The sequence below is a fragment of the Lycorma delicatula genome, chromosome 5 (genome assembly GCF_047948215.1).
Source record: "Lycorma delicatula isolate Av1 chromosome 5, ASM4794821v1, whole genome shotgun sequence".
In the NCBI taxonomy this organism is placed as follows: domain Eukaryota; kingdom Metazoa; phylum Arthropoda; class Insecta; order Hemiptera; family Fulgoridae; genus Lycorma; species Lycorma delicatula.
In genome coordinates, this window is record NC_134459.1 from 69,926,117 (window position 1) to 69,943,190 (window position 17,074).

The following is a 17,074-nucleotide window of genomic DNA, read 5'->3' on the forward strand; positions in this document are numbered from 1 at the left end:
AGCAGTTAAAAAAAGGCCAAAATACAATTTTATTTGAAATAAAATCTTTTGGTCACTTTTGGTCCAGTCGATTGCAATCAAAATGGAAGATGCACAACTAGAATTTACACCAGTCCTAAATCCAAAATTTCAACATTCTACTGCTAATCGTTTTTGAGTTATGCGAGATACATAAGTACGTACGTGCAGACGCCATACCGAAACTAGTCAGAATGGATTCAGGGATGGTCAAAATAAAATTTCCTTGAAATCTGACAACCGAAATTTTTTCGCGATCACAATCTTCGTTTGCTTCGTACAAGTTAGTAAAAATCCTTTCTGAAGAAGCAGTGATCTATGCTTGAGGTGGATAAAAAAAGGAAAATAAGAAAATTATACCTTTTTAATTAATTTTAATAGATTAATATAGTCTTCATGTAGGATGCTAAATTGATATTCTTTTGATTTTTATTTTTCGCAAAAGTTTGTGGAAATTTAGTTAATGTAACTTAATTTTCCTGCTTTAATTATTTATAGTTAACGTTAATGTTTTAAAAATATAAAAAAATAATTATTAAATTACTAAAGTCTATTTCGAATGTATTACAGTATACCTTTTCTAACAGCTAAGGAAAAAACTAAAAACCGCCCACTTCTTTTTCTTTACTACTTGAACATACAAGAAATACTGGTGCAACCTAAGAGAAAATTACTTTTTTTTTTTATTCCTTTTAAGATCGTGGAAATCCAATTAACAGTAGCGCCATTAGTTTTTAACTTTTCTAATCAAGCTTCTATCATAAAACTGCTATCCTATTTTAAATATTCCTATGTTAGATTACAGGTTCTTTTTAAACATTACAACTTTCCTCCGGGTTTTTTTCCCTTATTGCTTGCTGCTAGTGTCTTCATAAATTAAGAACGCTTTCTTTTTTTGAAAATTAATGGGAGGTAAAATTAAAAATAAAAAGCCAGTTCAGCAAAAGAGAATATTACAATTTATTGAGTTCATTAAAATACTTCTTTGTACATGAATAATAGTTAAAAAGTTAAAATTGCTAAATGTGCTTTACTAAGTTGTAAATATATGTATTTTACTTACCCTACAGGTGTTTTACTTATTTAAATTTTATCTCAAAAACCAGCTTTAACATTTTTTAACTTAATTTAAAAGTTTTGAGAACTATGACAATAAGTAACCGATGTTTTGGAGGTGACTTAATTAAATTTCAACACGAAAACAATCAATTTTTCTTCAGTAGAGATAAAAGTTATTTTTAAAAAAGAGATTAGAATTTTTTGAAAAGAAAAAGTAAGTTACATCCTCTCAATAAGTATACGATCCGCTTACAAATAAACTATAAGTAGAGTCTATAGTAGGCTATAAGTAGTAAAATGGATTACAAACGAGTATGTTCCATTCCATAGATAATTTTATATTGTAGTAATACCAAATCATCGGATATTCCCCAACTACGAATATTAATCAGTAGACAGTTTTTTAAATCCAATTCATATTATAAAACACTCCTTACAACGGATGAACAACGAAGTAAAATAAACATGAACCTAATTAATTATATAATTAAATAGATATACTGTTAAAAAACCTGGTTATTAATTTTAAAAATAATAATTATTCAAGTTTCTTAAAATGACTTCATTTTTCTTTCAATCAGATTTACTTTAATGAATAAAAATTTTGTGATAGAAAATTACATTATGATTTAAGTTATGACGTATAATTTTAATTTTTACTTTTCTACTAAGTTTAACCTTAAAGAACGCGTAACAATTAAATAATTAAATCTATTCCTAAATACATATAAAAAAACTACAAAAATTAATATAAGATCGATAGAATGAATTGGTGAGATACGAGTATAATAATTCTACTTCATTCCGTAGAATATTTATCGTTCGACTTTATATCAAAGTTATGACTGAAGTTTATCGGGAATTTTATAACGGCCTTCTTTAGCTATGTTGTATTACCATTTCATTTACTTTATATAACTGAATTATTCATTTTTGACACTTGAAGTGAGAATAATGCACTTCTTCCCATTTTTACCACCAATAATTACACCAGTATCCTCAGCACACACATGAAAATTGCTGGCTAAACTGTACATTCAAATATAAATTTCTTTACAAACTTAAATATTTTTTTTTTTACCTCTACTAAGTACAATCAACACATTTTTTTTATTATAAAGTAGTTAATTTTAACTGAAAGTAAAAAAGAATTAGAAGAAACAATGAATGGATGAAGTCCTATGCAAGAACTAGCGCATGAAAATAAACAAGAACAAAACGAAAGTAATGAAATCTAGTAGAAATAATGTAGATGGACCGCTGAAAATAAAAACAGGAAGAGAAAAAACTACGGAGGTAGAAGAATTTTGTTATTTGGGAAGTAGAATTACTAAAAATGGACGAAGCAGGAGCGATATAAAATGCCGAATAGCACAGACGAAATGAGCCTTCAGACAGAAATATAATTAGTTTACATCAAAAATTAATTTAAACGTCAGGTAAACATTTTTGAAAGTATATTTTTGGAGCGTAGCTTTATATGGAAGTGAAACTTGGACGATCGGAGTGCCTGAGAAGAAAAGATTAGAAGCTTTTGAAATGTGGTGCTATAGGAGAATGTTAAAAATCAGATGGGTGAATAAAGTGACAACCAAAGATGTGTTGCGGCAAATTGATAAGGAAAATAGCATTTGGAAAAATATAGTTAAAAGAAGAGACAGACTTATAGGCCATATATTACGGCATCCTGAAATAGTCGCTTTAATAATGGTTGGACAGGTAGAAGGGAAAATTGTGCAGGCAGACAGGCAACGTTTAGAATATGTAAAACAAATTGTTAGGGATGTCGGATCTAGGGGTATACCGATATTAAACGACTGGCACTAGTTAGGGAATCTTGGACAGCTGCATCAAACTAATCAAATGACTGAAGACAAAAAAAAAATTAAGTTAAAACGGTTAATGTAAATTTTAAAATATAAATTAGTATATAAATCAGTCTAAGAGACTGTTATTCTAACAAATATTTAACTTATTCGTGGAATTAAATTTTCACAGTAAATATGCTTTCTCAGTAGTAACAAAACTTTATGAATCGGAGACACCAGCGATCTCGTACAAAATATTAATAGTAAAGTACCACGGCTACCAATCCTAAAAATAAAAAATCCTTTTACACACATTGTTATCAGTTAATTATAATACCGTGGCTTAAATTGGTAATCATACATATTGATAGGTTAAAAGATTATTTTATAATTTATACGTCTCCACACTACTTGTTAATAAAATAAATAATGTATTGACGTTTTATTTTCGTCAGTTGAAAAAGAGATTTAACTAATTTATCTAATTACAAATGTATTAACTCATTTATTTGTAAATAAAATAATATCTACCCCATCGGGTTGGTTTAGTGGTAAACTAATCGTCATAAATCAGCTGATTTCAAAGTCGAAATTGTCAGGTTCAAATCCTAATAAAAGTAGCACAAAACAGCTTATTTTTAAATTTTTTAACAGCATACTTTTAAATTTTAAGTTCGTTGTAGTAAAAATTGTTAGATCGATTGGCGCTTATACCGAAACTGGGAAGTAGAAATTTTGAGGAGGCCATATTTTGACTGATTTGCTTGTTGAACATTCTTGGCAAGGTGTATGAAAGACTACTGGCTTAGAGACTGAGGGAAGAAATTGACTCGGCATGGAGTTTTGCTCCAAACCAATTGAGTTTTTTACCAGGGGTATATGTAATTAAATAGGCGTACAAGGAAGTCATGTTGTGTCCACATAAGATTTTTTAATATTGTAAATTAATTTAAAAAAACACAATCAAGCGTTAAACAGCTGTTTACTAATTCATTAAAATAAACAAATCTGATCTACGTTAAGGATCTGTTTAACGCTGTTCTGCGGACAATTTAGTTCCGGACACCAGTTTAGTTTGGATTCAGGTGTGACCGACCATTCTACCATCGACAATTCCATAGAGTCGTCAGGATCATCAGTGGATGTCTAGAAGAAAGTATATTCTGCTCGGCAGCGTTCTTAGATATCCAACAGGCCTTTGATGTGGCATGGATATCTGACTTGCTCTATAAATTGAAATTACAACTTCCTCAACCCTGCTTCCTAGTCTTACGGGATTTTCTTGAAAGGCGTTTCACTCAGGTGAAATGTAATGAAGAGTTATCGAGATTCTTGGAGATTAGGTCGGGTGTCCCTCAGGGCTCTGTACTGGACCCTGTGTTGTATTCTATATTCGCTACGGACCTTCCAGCCCTGAAAGATTACATCGTCGCCATATTTGCCGATGAAACTGCTATCTCGGCCGTTAACGAAGACCCTGGTCTAGCCTCACGGGAGTTACGAATGGCTACGTGGCAGAAAATATGGATGATTAAAGTTAATCAAGGTAAATCGAAACATATCACATTCGCCATGCGGAAGGGTGACTGTCCCAGTGTATACTTAGATGGTGTCTTGACCCCACGAACAGAGAGTGTCCGGTACCTAGGACTTCACCTGAATCGGCGTTTGACCTGGAAGTCTCACCTGAGGATGAAGAAAAATCAACTAAACGCAAGGTATAAACTACATTGGCTGTTATGGAGAAACTCAGAGCTCACGTTATCCAACAAGATATTAATTTACAAGGCTATCCTGTGACCAGTCTGGATGTACGGTTTGAAGTTGTAGGGAACCGCTAGTACTAGTAACATAGAAATTATGAACGCTTCCAGAATAAAGTATCTAGGGCAATTACTAACGCACCTTAGTTCACGCGTAATGATGAAATTCACGATCAACTAGAGCTTCCGTTGGTTCGGGAGATTACACGGCAGCTCAGTGCTAAATACCAGCAGAGCTGGAAAATCACGTGAATCACTTTCCAATTAATCTACTTGATAACAGCAGGAACGTCCGACGGTTGAAACGTGTACTCGACTTAGGGACTACTGCATGACAGTCTGAAATTTGACAACGCAAAATTTAGCAGTAGTTTTGTTTTTATTTTTCTCTGTTTTGGTTTTTTATTTTTATTCACTATTATTAATGTTTGGTTTCTGTAAACTATGAGATGTTGAGATAAACATTTTTAAGATTTAAGACTGGTATTTTTACACGGATTTGTATACTAGATCGTGGATACCAGTGTTCTTTGGTGGTTGGGTTTCAATTAACCACACATCTCAGGAATGGTCGAACTGAGAATGTACAAGACTACACTTCATTTACACTCATACATATCATCCTCATTCATCCTCTGAAGAATTATCTAAACGGTAGTTACCGGAGGCTAAACAGAAAAAAAAAGATTTAAGACTGGACTTGAAATTCTATATTGGACTTTAAGATTATTTGTAACTATTTTTGTGAATTACTTATTTTGGGAGTTTCTTAGGAACCACCTTATCACGTGTTTTCTTGTCATGAGGCTCGAGTTGGGAAGCCGATTGTAATTATTTTGGGTGATAATTTCATATCTTTGCTAATCAATTAATTTATGTAATTTATATATGTATTTTTCTTAAGTTAATTAATACTAATATTAATTACTGAATGTTTAATGTCCATAGTCTTATTAATTAATTACTCGTACACTGAAGAATAATTTTCGTTCAAAATGTTTTTTCTTTGTATGATTATTATAGTTGTGAAAAATATCTGATCTTGTAACGGATGAAGGAAATTATATGTTATATTATTGTTACTACAGATGATATTGTTATCCATATTTCTGTGTCTTTATCTAAACATTTTTTTAATACGAAAATAAAGTAAACAATTTCTGATTGCAAAGGTAATTTTTGAAAAATCGTATTTACCACTAATGTTTATCAATGGATAGTACTTTTAATTTTCATGAATAAACGGATCTAAAAGAATTTGAAATATTACTACTCTTCACCTTGTACGTAATTATTAAGAAATAAAATAAACTTCTAATTAGAAAAAAATTATCAATATTCAGGACATAAAATATACTTACCACTAATTTTTATTTGATTCAAAATAGTGAATTATCAGTCATATCTGTAGTTGATACCCTACTTTGAATAAATTATTATTCAAAGTAGGGTATAAATTATTTCGACAAAGAAATTCTAGGAAGCAACATTAAACTAAGTTTTTTATTAAAATAATGAAAGAAAGATAAAATATTTAATTTTTTTTAAAAATAAAAACTTAAAAATACATATTTAATGTTATTAGATTAGACATGATTGATTAACAATAGTAGAAATATTATTTGAAAAATGTTAAGCATCCTAAATATTTAAAGTGATTTTTTATTAATCTATTTACACAAGTAAGAGTTAAGAAAACAAACAGTACCTAGCAACAATGAAATGAATTCTAATACATTAAGAAAGCCGTAAATTTAAGTAAACGTTAACATAACCATTTTGAGGAAAGTACGTATATAACATGTTTTCACTCAACATTTAAGACAGATAATGATTTTGTGCTCACTCTTAGAAACCGTTCAACTAAGAATAATGATAATTTATGCTGTTTTTGAGCTGTAACTTATACAAGAGACAAGTTACTTTATCGTAGAGCTGTTGTTCATGCGTTATACTGTTATGGAAACGGGTGCTTTAGACAGGTTGTTACTTTGTCTTACTCTAATATAGACTATGTATAGTATTTTACTAATGCCCAGACCGTTGTCACACTAAATTTAATACCATCTCTTTACTGTCGGTTTCTACGGTTTCTTACTTATTTATTTGTATAAATGTATGTATATTTTGGCTTCTTACGTACATATTTATTTAATTCAAGCGGATCAAACTTATTCTACTCTATTATGCAGTATAAAATTTAATTCGTTATTTCTTTTTTTTCGTTTCAGCCAACAATGGACTACATTTAACAATTTTCTAGCGTCCTCTCTTTTCTTTTCCTGCCGGTACTCTTTAAGTCTCATTTATCTTTGTCCGGATTCTCCTATACCCTTTATTGTTTTGAGTTATTTTATTAGAAAACCCTCCTTTCCGAGATTACTTTTAATTTTTTGTTAATTTCCGATTTTGTTAGTCCAGAATTTTCACTCTTCCTCTCTATTTAAGTCATTTTTAACTTTACAACAATAGAGGTTTTTAGTTTTTCTTCTTAGATAAAAGAAAGAGATTTACTTGAGAAATCTATTATCATTCATCCTTAAAATGTGACCAGATAAAGTGAATCTTCTGTCATGCATTATTTTTAAATCTCTGGGAGAGCATTTTCTATGGGCGGAATTTAAATATGTTGAGTGTTTCATTTTTTACAGAAGCAAATATATTCCTCAAAAATCTCTTTTAATTCTTTTAAATTTCTTTTAAAAAGTCCTCTCTTAATCATTGTCAAACATTTTGCGGCGCAAACGTTTCTAGATGAATGTATACAAGTGTTCAATTTTGCCTTGATGAAAATTCTTTAATCTTCGTTGATTTTTTTAACATTTTTAAATTTATTCATTCCAACAACAAATAGATTAAAATATCAAATAAAAATTTCGTTAAAATAAAAACATTATATTTTAAAAATAAATACAGTTTTGTTGATTTCACTTAAAGCAAACAAAAAATTAATATTATTTTATAAATAAATCGTATTAGATTCGATTTTTATCTTCATTAAAGACTTTATAATAATATTATTTATATATTTAAATATTAAATAATATTCGTGTATGTATCTTTTGAAAATTATTACATTAAAAAATATATATATATATATATATATATTTCGAAGTAAGAAAAACTTTTCTTGTAAATTTATTTTCGTAATTTAGGGACGATATCTATAGCCATCATTCGCAGTACACTAAAAAAATATATACTTTCCAATTAATAATAAATTATTCATTTAACAATTTTGATGAAAATCATATTTCACAGATGTTAACATTGTGTAAAACTTTGTGTATCTGAATTTACATCTTGAGACTGATTTTATTTTGAAATTTATTATTACTCTTACTGTACTAAATATGCGTTATTTCTGCACTTTTATTTTTATTTCGGTTCGAAAAACCAGCAATCCTAAAAAAAGTATTATACTTCAGGATGACATGACATCATGACCCGGAAGAAAAGATCATAATACCATAACCCATCCCCTCCATACATAGCCCTTACCGTAGGTCTTCTTCAGTTATTTTGCAACAGACATCTCCCAGTCTCGATTGCCTCAGTCAGGATGCTACCGATGCGAATATCACGAATGATATTCCCATCGGTGTACTAACGCAACCTAAATGAACGTACTTACAATGGTCTCAAACAAGACCATACCGATTGAGCTGTTCCACCCTAACCTACCCGAAAACGGTAAAAGGTGAGCTAGACACGTAATACCAGAAGAAAAACAAGAAGATAAACTGTGAACAACGAAAACATGTAAAACACTAAATTAATCCAAACAAAACAAACACAGGCTATAAACATGTAAATAACCTAAACTAACACGCCAAAACAAGAATTTAACCAAAAACAAGATCACAAATAATAAATAAACCTAAAATAACTCCAAATATAAAATAACATTTAAAACAAACAAAACCTTGTACATCTAGAATAAAAATTCGTTACACAACAGTTAATCTAAACCATAACAAAACAAAAACATAAATAAAAACGTAAACGTATATATATGAATTCATAACCTAGACGTAAACAGAAAACGAGAGCCAAATCAAAATAGAAACACAAGGTAGACCTAAATAAAACCATTAAAAATATTAAAAACAAACGACAAAACATTAAACACCGAAACAAGAACATAAACCAGAAATAACCACCAGATTATTAAATTACCCCCAAAAAAAACAGATAAGCATCAAATACTAATTCTGACAAAATAGAAACATAATCAAGCACAAAGACATTTCAGAAAACAAAACAATTAACACAAACACGACTTAAACAGAAAAACATAAGTAACTATCATACATCGATCCGGTGACATAGAATGTCCCGCGCACGCTTGTATGCAGGACATTCATCTGATCGACAGTCGTGCCCGACCGGTTTACCATTACAACAGTTTAGACATACGGCAAATCGTTGACATGACAGTTATTTAATTTATTATTATTATTATTAGTTATAAAAAGTTTTAAGCGTAAAAAAAAAAATTATAACATATTATTATCGCCAATCGGCTGCACAGGACAGCTGATTGGCCTGCTATTCTCGATTGACGCTATTCTCTTCAAGACTAACGTTCAAATTTAAATAAATAAATATTAAACTATTTTTAATGTCGGAATACTTTTTTTCCTCTGCAACAACTATTTTGGAAATTATAAGCCTCTAACCACGAACATTAAAATAAAATTATAATTCAAGTCTCAATTACTTATGACGGAACGTATAATATAAAATAAAATAAAATTTATAGCTTTTACATGCAGGAGGATGCGTAAAAAACTATTGTTAGATTTGTAGGGGGACCGGCCATGAACAAGAGACTAAAATTTGGAATCTTGTTTCTGGGTTGTAAAACCGGTCTTTGATGTGATTGCGAACAATGATTAGAGTTTCTGATACCAAGGATGACTGTTGGCAACAGACGGTGTGAGATAATTTCAAAGCCTTTGCCGTGTTAGGCGATTGAAGTTTAAATCTGGAATGTTGATCTTTATCTTTTCACCTTGTACTGTTACTCCGGATCTAAATTATTCTTTAACATCATTAACTGCTAGTTCTATGTAAAGATTAAAAGGTAACTGGGATAGGGAACATCCTTGTCGGACTCCCTTTCTTATTACGCCTTCTTTCTTATGTTCTTCAATTATTACTGTTGCTGTTTAGTTCCTGTAAAAGTTAACAATTCAAGTCAGGTAGCAGGATTATACTTTCAAACGAAGGGTGAGATGTGCTCTACTCGGTCGTTTCTTTTCTGACTGGCTAAAGGGGAGTCTGTCTAGCATAACCCCTGCCCTAATCACTTCGTTTGGTTGTGCGTTGATGGGGTGGCTTTGTTTTGACCGGTGAGTCAGCTGAATAGAGGTGACTTCATCAAGTTAGAATTTATTTGCATATAACCAATTTTGGTTCCCAAAACATGCTTGCCTCGACCGAATCCAATTGCTTTCAACGAATTCCCTTTTAATTTTTTTTTTTTTTTTTTAATGCGGAAAGGGTAAATTCACTCGTCGTTTTCTGATTCTCTCTGCTGGACTTTGATTTGAACTTTAATATCTGTAAGTGAAGAGAACTTACTTTCACTTCATAACTCATAATGATACACGATTAACAAGATGGTAGTTGATTAATACCTACGTTACTGGTGATGGCAGAAGATTGAACTCGACGTAAGACTGCTGATTGAGATGATGCAATATTAAGAGTTATCGTATGATTCAGTAAATGTCCTTAAGGATTCATTAAGAGTCACCTTTTATATTGTGTCACTATAGAAGCCTGTAAATGATTATTACCTGTTAGATCTGTAAAACTAAACATAAGTCGTGAAAAAATGTTTTTTGTGAAAACTTACTTTAACATGGTTTAATTATTAGGTTTGGTAACTGATGTTAAAGAAATATTTTTTTTGTTTTTATATGTTTATTGCTTTTTTAAAAAAATGGAATCTCTGGAATTTTCCCAATCTATAGTGGATAGAAAACAGATATAACTTTTAAAACTAATATAACATTTGGTTTTTAATATTATTTTTTTACGCCTCTGTATTTTTTAGATTAAAGGAAGTTACATAATCTGTACGGGGGGGGGGTTGTGAGTACGCATGTAGGCGCGTTTGTTATTGTGAATATATAATAGCTGTAAATGTCAAAGTGTCAACTATCATGTATTTAAAAATCAATTACCGAATTATAAAATCATTTTGTAAGCCAACAAACTTTTGATAGCCTGTTTGTTATTTATTTAGAATTGATGACTGAATGGTTGTTAAAGCCAAATATATTACGTGTTGGACTTAAGACAACCTTCTCTCTTCCTACCTACTCGGCACATATTCAAATTATCTAAACATTTAAAGTTTGACCGAAGAGTTTGTCAGCAATCCATTTCATTCATAAAATTACTGCCTGTGATCTTCTTCAACATTTTATTTAATTTTGTAAAACTTCCTTTCATCACGAAAATCTATTGTCCCAGACCAAAGAATACAAAATAGTGTTATTTATATTTGAGTGGCCAAGTCTTCTCGCAATATTAAATATTGTTTTGTGTTAATGTAATAAAATATAAGTTCTAGTAAATTACGTTGTATTTTTATAGGAAGAATTTAAAAAAATGTCTATTATCATGAATCAGTAAGTTCCTAATCGGATGACCAGAATTGGATATTCTTAGCTATCTGGTTCTTCTATTACGAGAATGCTCCTGTCCGCTGACATTCCGGTTTTTAAATTGGTAGTCAACAGAGAGTCTATACTTACTATTGCTGTTTGTTATCTTCCAACACTATACAACGAAATATTACAGTTATTTTATATTAATTTATTTAAAATTAAATAAACTCAGGTATTCTTTTCAATTTTGGTATAGTTAAACAATAACAGGAAAACGTTTACGAAAAAGTTTAATCATTGTTTCCATTACAGATTGTTTAACTGGTTGGTGACTTTATTACAGGATTAATTGCGTATTTTGATGAATATATGTTAATCGATCTGGCCTTTTCATGTTGTTCAGTATAATATGAAATACAACTGATGTGACAATATCGATCATGATATGACTTGTTTTCTATAGTTGAATGGTTGACTGTTCGAATTTGGTTACAGTAATAAAAGTCAATATGTTAATTAAGTGGAATTCTATATTTCTTTAATGGGAAATACATTATACGGTAATTTTATTGTGAATACCATGTGTGTCACCTCTTTTAAGATGATAATAAAATAATGTTTTATTTTTTCTCTTATTATATTAATTAATTATATTGCTGGTAATCTCAGAAAAAAACTTGTCTCTAGATATTTAACCTCCAATATTTTGGAGAGTTTGTCTTAATTTGATTGTAACCTAGAATAACAGTTAGAGTTTGTGATATTTGCTTTATTTGGAAATAAAATTACCAGTATCGAAGTACAAGCTTCTTGAGAAAAGCACACAGAAATTCAAACTTTTTTTGCTAGAAACTTCTTATAAACCATAGATCTGCCGTATTTTTATTTTTTCTATTATTATTATTATTAAAAAAAAAAAAAAAATAGTTTATTTGTAAACTAAATCTATTTGTTTTTCGTATAACCTAAGTAAATCTTAACAGATATCGGCTAATTGGAATTTTCTACGGGATGGGGGAAGGTTTCTATAATTCCACTTTTTTTAATTAGCCATTTTTAGAGGGTCAATTTTGAAAAAAATTCTAGAAATCTAAAATAGTATATTTTATAAAACCAATGTATCTTTTGTTTTCATTAAAAACGAATAAGCCTTTGTAGAAAAATATTTGATTTTTAAATATTTTATCATTCTAAATTGCTATTCTATATTCTATTATTCTAGGCCTTTTATTATTTTATTTGTGTAATAGGAACTTCTACCACAATTCTAAAATTGCATTTATTTAAAAGTCTAATTCTTCTATTTTTATTCATGTTTTACAAGTACTTTAAGAGATTAAAGTTTTGTATAAATGAACGTAAGTATATAACATAAAAAATGTTGATTGTTAATGATTAGAAAAATCATCAAATAACAAGAGATGGAAACTTATTTCGTGTCATAAGTTTCCATCTCTACGTCACTAAACAATATTCTAAGTCCTCTACGAAGTTTAAGGTAGAGTTATTTAAATTAGCTACGAGCTGTTTTTCTCTTGTCAATGTTTCTATTGGTTCAAAACCCTTCAGTCATCTAGTTCTGTATTATGTTTTAGATATGAAAATGGGATAAATGACAAAATAATTTTGTCAAACCTCACTGCTTGATAAAGATTAATATAAAAATATTGGAAAGCTCAACGTCAAATTCTTTTTATTACATTAACAACATAATATTAATTAATTTTTTTTTTTAAGTTTTACAGCCGTTGTAAATTAAAGGTACAGGAAGATCGATTTGAAATTTCTATTTAATTTCGACAATATGTTATGTAGGCGTCTAAATCTTTACGAAAAGTACTATACAGTTTGTTTAATTATTATTATTATATAACCTTTTTCTATAGAAAGACAAAAGTTGGTAATTTTTTTAAAGCTATAGTATCTTTTTTTGGAAATATACTATAGATACTATAATTTTTGGAAAGATATTATAGGCGGAAAACAATTTTTTTTTATCTATTCATAACATCATAATGTTAATACTTATTTAACAAGTGTTTTGCTAGTATAGATCTAGATTTTATCAGCGCCATTTATGAAGTTCAAATAAAGTTTTTGTCTAAATTAAAGTATGAAATCTTTGAAAAAAAATAAACCTATAAACAGGTTAGGAAGTTAAAAAAATATTTGCATTAATATTTTATGCATACTTTCGGGACTCCATAAAATTGAATTAAAAATAAGGTGATTTTCTTTTCTTTTTGAATTACAGTATTACGTAAATTATTATTCCATTGAACTTTGTATATACTGCTTATGAACTACTTATTTTTATTAATGATATTTATTTATGTTATGTTGCAGAGTGACACAGGCCTGACGGGCGCAGACACGACCCGTGGCAAAGAGATGACTGCTATCAACTCGGTGAGTTTGTTTTATCAATTTTAATAATTTATTAACTTTTAGCGTATTTATAATATCCCTAAAAATAAAGTATAAAACTGAGCCAAAATTTAGTATAGTATTAGATTTAACAGTATTTTTACTACAGCTGTTTAATTTTCATCATCATTCACAAGTGGAATTTCGGTCTTTATATTTTATACATGTTATTAGATGATTATTAAACGAGTTTTGCGAGTTTTGAAAAGTTGTAAACTTAGGTTAAGTTTGTAAACTCTACTCCGTCTGGTTCGAAATTTAACTTTCAGTATCGAAATTTATTATTAATTTAACTTTTCTAATAGGCCTACAACATGTAGGCTTTAAAAGTTTCGCTAATTTATAATTATTACCAACGGCACTGGTTTTAAATGATTTAATTAATATTTAATTAATTTTACTACCAGATTCGTATCGATTTTAATGCTTTAAGCGTATACTGTTTAATTTTAGTTACTATAAAATTTTGTGGTTTTTCGAATGAATTTTAGAATATATTTTATCAAACCTTACCTGTACCGAGGTTAAAACCCGATTAAAAAATAAAATCATTTGTAAAAAAGATATACGTAGATTATTAAGTTTCATTATTTTTAATTAAAAAACAACGTAAAACAAATACAGATTTTTCTTCGTTGTACCGCGTTGAAAGTTTTGTTATTACTTAAAAGATTAAAAAGTGTTGTTTCAAGTATTAAATTTTTATTTGGAGCATTTACATGTCTGCTCTACTCACCTAATGACTGAGAAAATTCATTTATCTTTATCTCCGCGTGGAAACAAAACTCTTTTTCCGTGAGGGGAGTTATCATTGGATGGCCCTCTCTAATACATATTATTACCTAACATATTATTTACTTATGGTTTCGTCTGGAAAAATAAATTGTAAATATTTTGTTCTATAAAAAAACTCTATTTTATAAAATATATTTGACATGGTTTACCAGATTTCTAGATCTGTTTACAGGTGATAATAGATGTTTTAAGTTTTAAATATAAAACAAACCCGAAAAAATGTTATGTTTTATTGTTGGTATCCACGTACAATATTCCTAGTCTTCTAAATGATGAATTCCTCTAAAAAGGTTAATTTCACAAAATACTAGGTAAAATTCTCATATTAAGAGCACTTAAATAAGTTATAACTTCTGAATGTCCACTAATAAAGTAGATAGTTTAATTTGATTCTTTCTCAAGTATCTTAGTCGGTTATAAACGAAAGTATTATTTTCTACGAATGAGTTACTGAAGTAATTTCATCTTGTAAATTTAGTAATATCTAAAATTAATACTAATAAAATTATACAGCTGCTTAATAATTACCGGAGCAGTTTTTTTTTTTTGTATTTGTCTGTTTTTGTTTATTTAGAAGTATAGATGCTGGTTTTTGTTGTCACCAAGACACTCGTAATTTTCTAGTTTAAACGTATTTTGAAACTGAATATCTGTACCCATTTGTCACTTTACTTTAGTTTACATTTGACTTCGTCGTCAAGTTTGCACGAGAAACTTGGGAATAGCATCAACACAAACGGAAGTAAAGGGTTTAGGACCTCTCTCTTCCTAGTTCACCTAACAGCCGTTTAAACTCCCTTAACGTGGCTTGTAGTTCACTTCCTTCTACATTATTCTGTTTGAACCTTATTTAGGCTACACTCTTGTCACCTTTAAGACATTGATGAATGTTTCAAACGCATAACTTCTTCTTCTTCTCGTTAATGCTTAATAGATAATAAATTAATTTAACATTAATTAATCTGTAAGTGTTCCAGTTTGAGGAAAACTCAAATGATAAAAAATAAATATTTTTTAAGGTTTGTGTGTGTTTTTTTAATAATTATTTAGAATTTATTACAATTTTAAAATTCAGAAGATATTTCTGTTTTTAAAAACAAAGAATTTGATTTCTGTTATCTTTAATGTTTTATGAAAGCGGGGATACATCCACTTAATGTAAAAAAGAATTTATAAGATATCTTACGAAAATGTTTTCTCTAATATTCTGCTGTGTTTTCTTGCATGTAGAAAAAGTTTTTTTTTTTAAAACGTTTCTTGCATGTTTTCTTGCTGAGTTTTCTTTTTATATTCATAATATAATTTTTTTATATTATTATATATATATATATATATATTATATATATATATATATATATTATATATTTTTTTATATTATTATATTATTATATATATATATATATATATATATATATATATAAAATGTGTTCTCAATCAACGAAATATTGTAAGACAGGAAATAGTTAAAAAATGACAGCAGTTACTACTGTTTTCAGAACTCTTCAGGCCATCTATAGAACACGTATAATAATTCTTGTTAGGTTTTACTCTTCTCACACTTCTTCTCATTCTTATATCCTTCCAATATTTCATCATTCAAAATTGTCGCTGCTTCCTTTCTCTTTTCGGAAGAGTCCACACCTCTTTTTCTGTTACTATCCAGAAAACCTTCAAATTTTTGATGTACAGACTGTTTCTCTGTACCTTTCTCTATCCAGAATTGTTTGTTCTTCATCTAATCAATATCCTAAATCGTTCTCTTTATCCACTGTTTTCATTGTTTTATTGTAGAAGTAGTTTAAGATAGTTTTATTTGGTTTTCCTCCAACCATTCGGCATAAGTGTTGGAAGTAATTAAGCCTTCTTTTTCTCATTGCATCTTTTATTTTGTCCATTCCTTCTATTTTGTATGGTTCTGTGGGTCTCAATCTGTACTGTCCGCCTTACACTCTCTTTGGTTTCCAGAATTGGTTCTTACTATTCTCTTCCCCACATTCATAATCCTTTAAATATGTCAATGCCGTTCAAAAATCAGCATTCTGTTTCATACAATACTTTTGGTCTCAATACTCAATTTTGGTCTCAATAATGTGTTATTTTTGTATCGATTGAAATTAATTTTTTGTTGTAGATTTTTTTGGCAGTTTATTTACTAGTTCCATTCTCCTTTTTTTGTTATGTAGTGACTCTTTTCATCGGTCATTTGGTTAGATCCATTATCCAAAGTTCTTGAATTTTTCTCTTCACTGTATTATTCCATATATTGTTTTCGTCTTCCTGTTCTCCACTATTTTTATTGAGATGAACTCCGTTTCTATATAGGAAATAATAAGACCATTGTTATCTTTCAACAATTTTACCTTTACTTCCGATATAAAATAAATTAAATTGTCTTTATAACCTCGTTCTTACTTGAAATTCGTTCACACTCTGTCATATGGATACTAAATGCTTAAGGATTTTCTGTAGTCTAACTATAAACGGGCAGCAGTATCAGACAATTTTTAATAAAACTTATATAAATAGTTATCGAAATTTAACCATAAATTCAAGCGGATAAAAAAAGTTACTCTTAGCT

At 29.1% G+C, this 17,074-nt stretch overlaps 1 protein-coding gene across 3 annotated transcripts in view; it reads left to right on the forward strand.

The window, feature by feature from the left end:
* The window catches only part of LOC142325068 (uncharacterized), a 968,357-nt gene that overhangs the window by 88,691 nt on the left and 862,592 nt on the right, over window positions 1-17,074 (forward strand). For all 3 annotated transcript variants that reach the window (XM_075366386.1, XM_075366387.1, XM_075366389.1), the window contains exon 2: window positions 13,621-13,683. In XM_075366386.1, the coding sequence (XP_075222501.1) occupies window positions 13,621-13,683 (63 nt within the window). The remainder of the gene's footprint in view (window positions 1-13,620; window positions 13,684-17,074) is intronic.